The sequence below is a fragment of the Mastigoproctus giganteus genome, chromosome 12 (assembly GCF_048544385.1).
Source record: "Mastigoproctus giganteus isolate SK-2022 chromosome 12, ASM4854438v1, whole genome shotgun sequence".
In the NCBI taxonomy this organism is placed as follows: Eukaryota; Metazoa; Arthropoda; class Arachnida; order Uropygi; family Thelyphonidae; genus Mastigoproctus; species Mastigoproctus giganteus.
The window spans coordinates 66,188,259-66,199,226 of NC_143586.1; the positions used below are offsets into that span (position 1 = coordinate 66,188,259).

The following is a 10,968-nucleotide window of genomic DNA, read 5'->3' on the forward strand; positions in this document are numbered from 1 at the left end:
TATGAACAACTGGAAGGTGGGGGAACCCTCAAACCACAGTTTGAGAAATGCTCATTTAGACAATTGATAAATGTTTTTATGGTTTATTTTGATTGGGGTTAGTAAATGTTTCTAATAGAGTAATGATAGAAGTATATCTCATTTTTCATATACTGGCTTTTGGTTATGGTCAGTTTAAACTTGTAACTTTAAATTTATTATTTAATAATAATATTGAAACCACTAATTTGTTTACTCATCACATTTCATATCAGGTGGCTCTCTGTAACAGGACACACATATGGTAGGCCCATCGATGGACAGAGGGAAGTTTGTGCAGTCTCGTATGCAGACAGTACATGTTATTGGAAAACAGTAGAAGGTGTATTTATAAAACCAAGTGAATCTAGTAAACATATATCACATCAGCATATTGAATTGTGATAGTTACATTAATATTATTTAAGTTTTCTGTTTCATTATTAAGAATGCCTTTGTATAATGGATTACGTGTTTTCTTTTTTTGACACTGTGTTTAATTATGTATATAAGAATTGTCTTTTTGTTGTAAGATGAATACCATATGATCAAAATTAAGTTTTTTTACTTCAAAAATTTAAATAAATAAATTTATTCAAATAAAAATATTAGACTTATGTTTGAATTTTCAGAAATATTTATGATATTGTTTCTAAGTTATGATACTACTTTCTGAGTCTTCTTTCAATAGTATGTGGTAACAAAAAAAAAAAATTAAATAATTTGCAAGAAGCTTCCATGTAGTTTGTGGTTCCTTGTATCCACTTCCATTTGTTATAATAACCTGCCTTGTAAAATTTCTGTTTATACTCCGGCACGACAACCAAGTCAGTAGAGTTTACAACAAATCGTCAATACAAATATTTATTGTATTTAGTAATCACGAGCTTGAACCCCAGTCCACTCAAGGAACGTGTGCTATGCACTCTCACTCCTGACCACTCGGCTACATCAGGCCTACTTACACTATCCTCACTAAAGTATTTGGTTACCCCTTGAAAGTAGCATATGGAGATAAGGAACAGGTATAAAAGTGTTTGAAAGAAGTAAACAAGCTAAGCTAGCATATGGAGATAAGGAACAGGTATAAAAGTGTTTACAGTGGTATCCATTATGAGTTACATAGTGTTGGGGGATAGGCACCACAGGTGGTTTCCTACAACTGCACCATCAGTACTCTTGTGAAGTAACAGAACTTTGTGGATGCCAGAAGTGTGTGCAGTATGTTATTTATGTATAATATTGTGTTATGCTCTGTTGTTTTTCTGGCTACTTGGCCACAGGGCCCTAATGGGACTCTTATGTTGCCCGCTGCCACCACAGGGAGGTGATCCAGGCAACCCATCATTCTCTGGCTAGTCTCCACCAGGGTCACCTGAGCTTTCTGACAGAGATCAAGAAAAAAAATATATTGGAAAGAGGGCCCCAAGGATATAGTCTAGAAAGGATTGGTCAAATTTTATAGGTACAAAAAGTAGTAATCTGCAGAGAAGGGGCCCACTAGAGGTATAGGGCAAAAATGTGGGCAGGGGAAGGGGACTGGCCCGAAGAAGAAAAGTCGTGGGAGAGGCAGGTGCTCCCATAATATCCCACACTGTAGCAGTGTCACCAATGGTTCCTACCACCAAAGGAGGTTTTAAAAGAAGAGGTAATCCCACACTATGAAATAGCACCAGTAGAGAATCCTACCCCAGCTGAGGTTTTCCACAACAATTTAAAGCCCATATGGGGCCTACTCCAGCTGGAGTTTGCATGACAGGAATGATCCCATCTCTGGAGTAGATGGTGTCAGAAAGTGGCCTGATTCCACTAGGGGTTTGCATGAGGTATGGAGGTGGTATTTCAATTGTAGTGTTCAGCAGTCAGATCAGGGTAAGTCATATATGTAAGGTTTCATTGTCCTGGTTTGCTTATATCTGCTGGAAGTTTATTTGATGGTTGGCTCTTCTATTCTCAAAGACTGACCATGCAAACTCAGAAAAGGCAACATAGCTGTGCTCATCCTGTAATAGCAGTTGTTCATTTTGTCTTGGATTTTAGTGTAAAGCATGAACCAGAAGTCTTCATATAAGGAGCATGTGTAAGTAGCGTGGTTCCAACTTTCTTTAACTCCATATGAACATAAAGGGTTGTTTTCAGTTCCTAGCATTATTAGCTTAAACTTGAAGGGCCATGTCCTGTTAGGAGAAAGGTTGCTTGCAAGCCTGGAGGAGGCTTTGAACTCATGAATCCAATTGTAAGGATAATTTTTTAAGTGATGAGACCTATATTTGTGTGATTCCAGTTTTCCTGCCAGATTTGGGTGAGCTTTTTCGTGATTCTCTTCCTTTCTTGCTTGGGGATGTCAGCAAAGGCAAGCATAATACCAACTACCTCTGTAGGGATGCGCTTCTTCAGACATCGCAAGACACCTCTGTGGATGACTTCTAAATGCAGAGGCACATGTCCCATAAGAACCTGGAGCATTGCAGTGCTAACTTTCTGGCATGTCCTGGAGACTGTGAGTAGAATTGTTCTCTGAATTGAATCCAGCTTAGATCGGTTTTGTGCAAGAGTACCCTTCATGTGCTAAGCCACTTTGCCATAGGTGACAATGGGAATGAATATGGATTTATAGATTAACATCAAAGCCTGGTGCTTGAGGCCCCGTATACCCAACTAATTCAGGCAATCATGGCCGAATACTTTTTCATCTTGTCAGCTAGGTATTTTAGATGCAGATGGAAGGTGAGTTTCATATCAAGGATAATTCCCCAGTATTTTATTTCTGAATAGAGTCTGACAGAAGTGTAAAGTGTGTTTAGGGTCAAACAGCACCAAGGGTTCTCCCATCTCCACATGGTATGCATTGTCTTTTTTATTTATTTTTATTTATTATTTTTATTTTTGTGTTTTTGTATGGGTGGCTCCTAGAACAGGAGTTCATCTCCGCCTCGTTGCTCTGTTCAGTTTTTATAGACTCTGTAAAGTTAAGGCCGGTGTGTGTGTCATAAAAAATAAATAATATTTTTTTTTTTTTTTTTAAACCAAATCCACACAGGAATATCCCAGATTGGATGAAGATAGATGAAAAGGAAGGGGAGAGAGAAAAAAAAGAAAAGAAAACGCTTTTCATCCCGCACAGGAGAAAGTGATAGGAAAGAAAAACTGTTTGTGAGCTTGTGTGTGTGTGTGTGTGTTCTGTAGCGTGATGTTGTGTTTTGGCCTATTGGCTACCTGGAAGGAGTGATCACCTGGACGATTCCTCCAGGTACTCGTCCCTAGCAGAAGAAGGGCAAGGCCTCCCATACTATCTGCACGCCTCCTCCCTGGGGAAGAGTTCCCAGGGAAGAAAGAAAAACTTGTATAAGACGAAGAGAGGGAAGGAGTAAAGAGGAGGACTGTTCCGGCCCAGGGAAGTCCCAATCCAGGATGGATAGCTAGAACAACAACACAAACAAATAAATAATAAATAAATAATAATAAAAAAAATAAATAAAAAAAATTAGTGTGAGAGAGGAGCTTTCCTGGTCTGAGGAGCCCCAGCCCAGGTCAGAACGCGAAAAAAAAAAAAAAAAAAAAAAAGATTTAAATCCCACAACCTGGTCAAGGAAAGGAATAGAGCCAGGATGTCAGCAAGCAGAATGATAAAGGGAAAAAAATAACAAATAAAAAGAAAAGAAAGAGGGATTTTTTTTTTTTTAAATAATTATCCCACACAGAGTGGATAGGAAAAGGCTATCAGGAGAGTGCTAGGGCTACTAGTGCTAGCAGATTATGAGAAGAATAGAGAGAGTAAAAAATAATAAAAATAAATAACTAGTTATTGAATTGCAGAAGCTTCTAGGATGATCCTCCTTCTACGCTTGAATACCTCTGCCGCAAAGTGCTGTAGTGCACCTAAGTTCCTTTTGGAATGGACAAGGAGTTCTACTTGGTCAGGAGAAAATCCCAAAATTGCTGCCTGGAGTTGTTGTCTATGGTCCTCGTAGATAGTACATTCAAAGAGTAGATGTTCCCAACTCTCGACAGACCCACAGAAACAGAGGTCAGTATTTAGTAGACCTAGTTGGTGGAGTTTCTGGTGGAGAGATCCATGTCCAGTGACCAGAAAGGATGTTTCCATGCTGATTGAGAACCACTTGTTGACCGCTTTGCTGGTTGCGAATGTGACATCCGGTATAAATTTTTTCGTAACAACGCCTTTTGTGGTCGTGTCCCATCTTGTCTGCCAGAAATTGATTAGCTCGTTATAGCAACGAGCTCTTTCCTGTTTGGTATCACTGTCCAGGTTGAGTTCAGTATCCAGTATTTCAGTTGGGATTCTTTTCTTCAGACGATAAGCAAGTCCTCTACAGATAAGGAATAGATCCAGGGGGATGTTTCCAGATATTACTTGCAATGCTGCAGTTGACACAGTTCTACAAGCATGATGGGTAGCAAGAATAATGCTTCTCTGGATGGAGTTAAGCTTCTGTTTGATTTTGCAATTTGTCGCTCTGTGAAACCATGCTCCTGCAGCATACGTGGCGATAGGTAAGAAAACGGCTTTATAGTATAACTGTAAGGTACGCTTAGAGAGACCCCAGTCGCTTCGGGAGATTCTGATAATTGAGGCAGAGAATTTTCTGATTTTGGCATATAAATGTTGCAAGTGTGGTAAGAAGGATAGCCGGTGATCGATAACGACCCCAAGGACCCTGGTCTGTGTCACCAGGGGGAGCCGTATTCCATCTATCTTGACCTGAGGGGGTCGCCGAAGATCCAGTTTAGTTTTAAAAATCATCGTATTTGTCTTGTGAGGATTGATGTGCAGTTTGTTAATCTTAGCCCAGCTGGTAAGGTTAGTTAGTACTAGGTTAGCAGTATCTTCCAGAGCAAGTCTTGAATGTCCAGAGACAACAATGGTAAGGTCATCAGCAAATGCAATGACCTTGGTGCGTTCAAATAATCTGCTTAGCCAATCTTGTAAAACTACATTCCAGATCAGGGGGGCCTAGGACAGATCCTTGGGGGCAGCCCCTAAAGACTGGTCTGGTGACATGCTGATGCTTTGTTTTCACCATAACTGACCTTTCAGAAAAGTAGTTTCTAGTTAGCCAGTAGAGTTGTGAGGAGCAGTTGGCTAACCAGAGCTGCTCCAGTGCACTCTCCCACCAAACTTTGTCAAATGCACCCTCAAAGTCAACACAAACAGCAAGCTCATACTTTGACTTAGATGTTTCTAGATGAAGAACCAGGTCGAAGAGGGCATCTTTGCAGGAGCGGCCAGGCGTGAAACCGTATTGTGCTGGGGAAATAAGACCTTGTGATTGGAATAAGTTGACAATCCTCAGGGCCATGAGGCATTCCAGGATTTTGCCTAGGTTGGCCAAAAGAGCAATTGGCCTAAGGGATCTTGGCTCCATTGGTGGCTTGTTTGGTTTAGGTATAAGGCCGGAGGAGTGCTTCCTTCCAGTATTTCGGAAATTTTGATTCCAGGAGGCATTTGTTATACAGGAGTAGCAGTAGGCTGGGTCTTAATTTATAAAATCTTTGTATAAACATATACTCAATCAAGTCAGGGCCTGGACATTTTTTGGGATTAATTTTCATCATAGCTGTTTCAAGTTCTTGTGGGGTAAAAGGGTTAGTACTGTTGGATGCTATATAGTTAGCATTGTTTCTTCTGATTGTCATATGTTCTGGCATATCTTCTGATACGTCATCTGGGGGGAAAAGCTTATCTAGTATCTCGTTGACTGAGTCTTCCTAGTTGGTGGTTTCCCTCATAGCAGTGGCAACCGATCCATAGATTTCTGGGACAAAGGTTTTGTCCCTTGTGATTTTGTACAGGAGGCCCCATGGGTTAGTATTACCTGAGTCTCTGACAAATCCAGTCCAGGTTTCTCTTTTGCGAGCAGCAATAGCCTTGGTGTATTCATTCTTCTTTATCAAGTAGGCAGTGTGAAGACGTTCGACATCAGGGGAGGCCAGTCTTTATGGCGTTGGTATTCCCTCCTGGCACTGTGGGTGTCTTTCCTGAGTTTGCTTAGTTCAGCTGTCCACCAGGCATAGGGTCTTAGCACGATAGTCTTTTTCCTAGCAGACTTGTACGCTGCTTTTGATAAAGAATTCTGAATCTTATGTCCTAGGTCAACTGCTGAGATGTGCTCCAGGCCCTGGATATTTGAATCAGGGAAGTCATTCTGGATGGTGTCATCAAAAGCAGTCCAGTGAACTGTTTTCGTGGAGAACCTAACAAAGTCCGGGGTCCAGTTCGTGGATGTTGAGTCTTTCAGGTTCAGGCAGAGGTTGAATAGGATCACCCTATGGTCACTGAGTGTCCAGTCTGGAATGACAGTCCATTCGCTGACTGCTGTCCTGAGATCCTTGGTCGGGACTGTAATGTCAATGTTGGACTGACCTGATGGGCTGCAGAAGGTTGTTAGCTGGCTGGGCTGATTGTGGACAGTACGATTCCTAGACAGGATCAAGTCTTCCAGGAGAAGTCCTCAAGGATCTGAAGCCGGGGAGTGCCAAAGTGGGGATTTTGCATTAACATCTGAGGTGATGACGATAGCTTTAGAGCCAAGAAGGTCCAGTGCGTGCTCAATATAGTGGAGTGACTCTTCAATATCCATGGATGGTGGGCAGTATAGAGATATTAGATAGAATGAGTGTGAGTAGAATGTTATCTGAATACAGGTTGCAAATTTTGTGCATAATCCATGGATCACCAGTACATCAAGATTTCTATTAAGCACTACAATACAGGATTTTGGGTCCTTTGTAGCAGAGTGGATGACTTTTGCATGTATGGAGTATCCCACAATCTTATCACTGTTGGACATCGGAGTTCTGGAGGCATGGGGCTCTTGGATGGAAATTATATCAATTGTGTGTTCTTCTGCTGCTCTTCTAATTTCGTCAGCAACTGCCCGAGACCGGTGACCATTTATTTGCATTATTCTAAGTTTTGTAAAGGGATTCTTGTTCCTAGAGTTTACTGAGGCTGAATATATTCGGAGTGGTTGTGGTGGTCTATAACCGGCTGACTGTTTCTGTAGGAGGGTTAGAACAGGTTCATCCATCAGCAGTCCTTAGTCTTGCCAGGTCGAGGGCTCTTTGATATTCTGGGCAGGCTGCATCTCTGACCGAGTGGCCATGCTCTTTCTTTCTCCTTTTGCAATTAGCACAGCAAGGACTTTCATCCCTGTTTGGGCATTCATCAAGCACATGTCCACTGCAGGCACAGTGTCCACATGTAGGAGAGGAGTGTGTGCAATGCTGTGCTGTATGCCCAAAGCCAAGACACAAGAAACACTTTGTTAGTACTGTGAAGGGTCTGAATCGGTGAGCATACAGCCCAGGAAGATTCTATCATGGGACATGATGTACTTGAGTCTGGGGGACACTGTAATGACGCGATGTGATGCCGCAGATGAGCGAGCCTTCATAGAGAACCTGTACACCATCTCTTGCTTAATCTCTTCAAAAGAGATGTCAAACTTGTCAAGGTTTTTGTTAAACAAGTCCTCCAGTAGTTCTGTATCAGTGATGGTATTGGGCACGTCATAAACAAGGACTGATGGATTGGTGTGTTTAGGCAGGTTGCTGGACAGGCCAGCTGCCTGCAGAGCAGGTGCCATGGAGATTGAAGTCAGATCTTCCTTGTTGGTGGCTTCAAGGAGGACTCCTCGATTGCGAATAACACGTAGCGATTTAACTTTTAGTGTTTTAAAGTCTTTCTTTAGGGTGGTTTGGACCAAATCTTTAACCTCCTCGCTTGTCTTAAGTTGGGAGCCTTCAGATGCACGCAGCAGGAGGATGTGCTGATCCTTTTTAGTGGCTTGTGTCTGCTGGAGGACTGCTTGTGGTTGCTGACTGATGGGGGATTTTGGTGTGCTGACCCCACGACAGAAGCATAGGATTTTGATGGAGGTCCACTGTTTCTCTTTTATCATCTTCACAGGCTCTGGGCCCTCACTTGAGGGCAAGGGTAGCTTGGAAATGGTACCAAGAACCTGCTCCAGGATAGCCATATGGGAGGAAAGTTCCTCATTAGCAGCCTTGAGTTTAGCATTTTCAATAAGCAGGGATGTGGCTATTGACTCTAAGTTGTCCCACATCTCCTGAATGGAGTTAGCAACAGATCTGGTGAATCTGTTTGTTTCTTGGTTCAGAAAGTTTGCCAGGCCCCTATGCAGCATGGAGATGACCTGGTGGAGTGAGGCTGCATCATTGGAGTGCAGCCCAGGGACTGAAGCAGTATCAGGAATAGCAAGTCTACTAGAAGTTGGAAGGACTGAAGCAATCAGTTGATCCAGGGCAGAGGGAAGAAGAGGAGCTCCAGGTGCTGTGACAGAAGTTTCTGGAGCAGAAGATGGAGCGAGAATGTGAGCAGCTGGTGAGGCCAGGATCGGATGTGATGACTCAACTTGGGAGGCCCTCCCTGTTTCAGCTAGTGACGCATTTGTGGCCATAGTGGCAGTTGGAGCTGTCAGAGTTTGAGTGCTCTGATTGGGGTCTGAGGACTGCTTGATTAGATGATTGGGTGGGGAAGCTTGATAGAGTGCTTGAAGATGGGGAACAGGGGCTGCTGAGGCAAGAGATTCCAAGATGGAAGCAGCAACAGGGGTTGAAATGCTAAAGTTTAGCTCAGCTGTGAGAGTCTGAGGTGGATCAGCAGTAAGGATCCTGCTGTTTTTATCTTCTGGAGACAGGTTGTTGGAGGAGGAGAGGGGTTGGGCCCGGGACCTTCTCTTGGTCTTCATCTTCCTCCTCCTTGGTTTACCTCCTGACTTAGGTGAGAGGAGGTACTCAGGGTCATAGGGCTCTTCCAAATTAGAGCTTGAATCATCCTGGGAGCTCATTACTAAGCGTTTTTCCCAGTTGGGTTGAAACTTTGAACTTACAGTGAGCTGTCTGATAATTATTGGGTTCTCCTGATTTCCGTTGAAGGCACATGACTTTTCTTGAAAACCTAAGTTCAAACTATTGTCACTGGGGGATGCTGCCAAATTACCTGATTTGTATAAAGAACCCGGATGAAGCATATTCTTTAGTGGCCATGTAGTACTTACCCTTAATTTCCATATTAATCAGAGTCATTATAAAATGTTCAAAGCTAAATCTTTTATCAATGATCTCTATTAATAATCATTAACTATGACATCACCAATGAATCTCCTAACAAAGTTAATTTATTAATTACAAACAATTATAAGCCCAAGCGTGGAATAAGTGTCTAGCTTCGGATAGGCTAAGCCAGCCAATCCAGACCAGGTCTTGTGTTCACGTGATCAGCAGTTCCAGACAACGGCCTTTGTTTTCAACAAATGAGGGAGAAGCAATGGCCACCTCCAGGTAACATAATTATTGAAGACAAAAACATTTCCCCACAATACTCAAAAAATTTTAGACACATCATTCTAAAAAACATATGAGGCAAAATCGGAAATCCTAAAGATTTACTAGGCACAATTCAAACTACCTAAAGCTAGTCAAAACTTATATATCATCAGGTTATAAATTGCAATGCAAAAGAACGGACGGCTGAACCTATATGGCGCTGGCTTGCTGTCCTCCGTTGGAGTTGACAGCACAAGACAAAAATTAAAAACTGCTATATCTACAAAACACCTTAGAAGTTCGGCACAAAATAATATCTGCGGACTCACCGTCACCTAGGGATCTTGGATATCACAAAATAAATCCAATATAGGGGAATTATACTACTTTTAAAAACTCATAGAAACAGAGCACCAAATTACATGTCCATACTGTTGATTAGCCGTATGCAAGCCTCAGAACACTGTAAAATCCAGAGATTTAAAAGTATATGGGTATTGTTTACATGTAGTGTTGTGTATCATTGTTCCTCTGGCCATTTAGCCGCCAGACCCCTGCTGATGCCCGACGTTGCCTGCACTTTGCCCCATGGAGGCAGACCAGGTACACCAGTACGTTAAGATTACTCTGGTAGGTCCTGCCACCTAATTTCCTGAGATTTCAGTGGCTAGGACCTAAAAAAAATTAAAAAAAAAAACGCTCACACATATGGAATGATGATCGTGGCAGGGATAGCGCTAGAATTTGAAGGGCCGAAAGTTTTGTGGGCAAAGCAATTTGGGTGTAGTTAAATTTGGAAGTATAGGGTGTTTGCTCGCACACAGAGTGGGTGGAGAGACTGAAGGCTGGGGGGAAGAGGTAGAAATATGGGGACAATAGAGAAGGCGACTGCAGAGAGTCAGAGGCAGGCCCATGCCTCACCAGATGAAAGGAGGGGTGGAAGGGGGAGAGGAGATGGGCCCATCTCCTCCCCCTGCCAAGGGAAGGGGAGTTAAAAGGGGAAGCAGGCAAGAGAGTCTGGTTCAGACCGCCAATATTGGCATTGGGCAGTGGTGGTGGTGATTTTGATAACTGGAGGTCTAGTCAGTTGCAACATTCCCTCGAGTAGTATTGATTTGGTCTTCTCTCCTGAGATGAGCAGCCAGTGCGTAGCTGCCCACTTCTGTAAATTTGCAAGGACATTGTTTGTGCATTTCTACAGGCCAGCTCTTGTGTTAGCATGCACCACCAAGACCATCATAAGCAAGAACAAGAGACCCAACATGCCCGAAGTCCATCCCAAGGAACTTCTCCAGGACAATGGACCAAAATATAGATCCAAGGAGGGCAGCATCAATTGGCTATTCTAGAGACAGATCAGTACTTGATAGTGAGAGCAACTGTGTGATGACTGAGGTACAACAACACATTTGTAGAGTTTGAGTGGAATGAGTTACAGTAAGGCCTTTGTGGAGTTTCAAAGAGATATGTTTTTAGTGCATGCTACAGCAGACTGAGTCCTCGATCTATTAGCAGTTAATATTATGTGAGGTAGGTGATGCAGTAGTTAAACCATGACCTTGTATGTATAGGAAATTGACTGATAGGAATGGCGAATCAAGGAGGAGAAGGAGTTAGTGTCCATTTTCATGACTAGGC

General features: G+C 42.6%; 1 protein-coding gene across 1 annotated transcript in view; it reads left to right on the plus strand.

Annotated features, from left to right (window-relative positions):
- LOC150077138 (stromal cell-derived factor 2) overlaps positions 1 to 483 on the plus strand; it is a 46,711-nt gene extending 46,228 nt beyond the window's left edge. Inside the window, exon 6 of the mRNA XM_090386130.1 lies at positions 255 to 483. Within this exon, the coding sequence (XP_090242256.1) occupies positions 255 to 423 (169 nt within the window). The 3' untranslated portion in view covers positions 424 to 483. The remainder of the gene's footprint in view (positions 1 to 254) is intronic.
- The last annotated feature ends 10,485 nt before the right edge of the window (positions 484 to 10,968 follow it).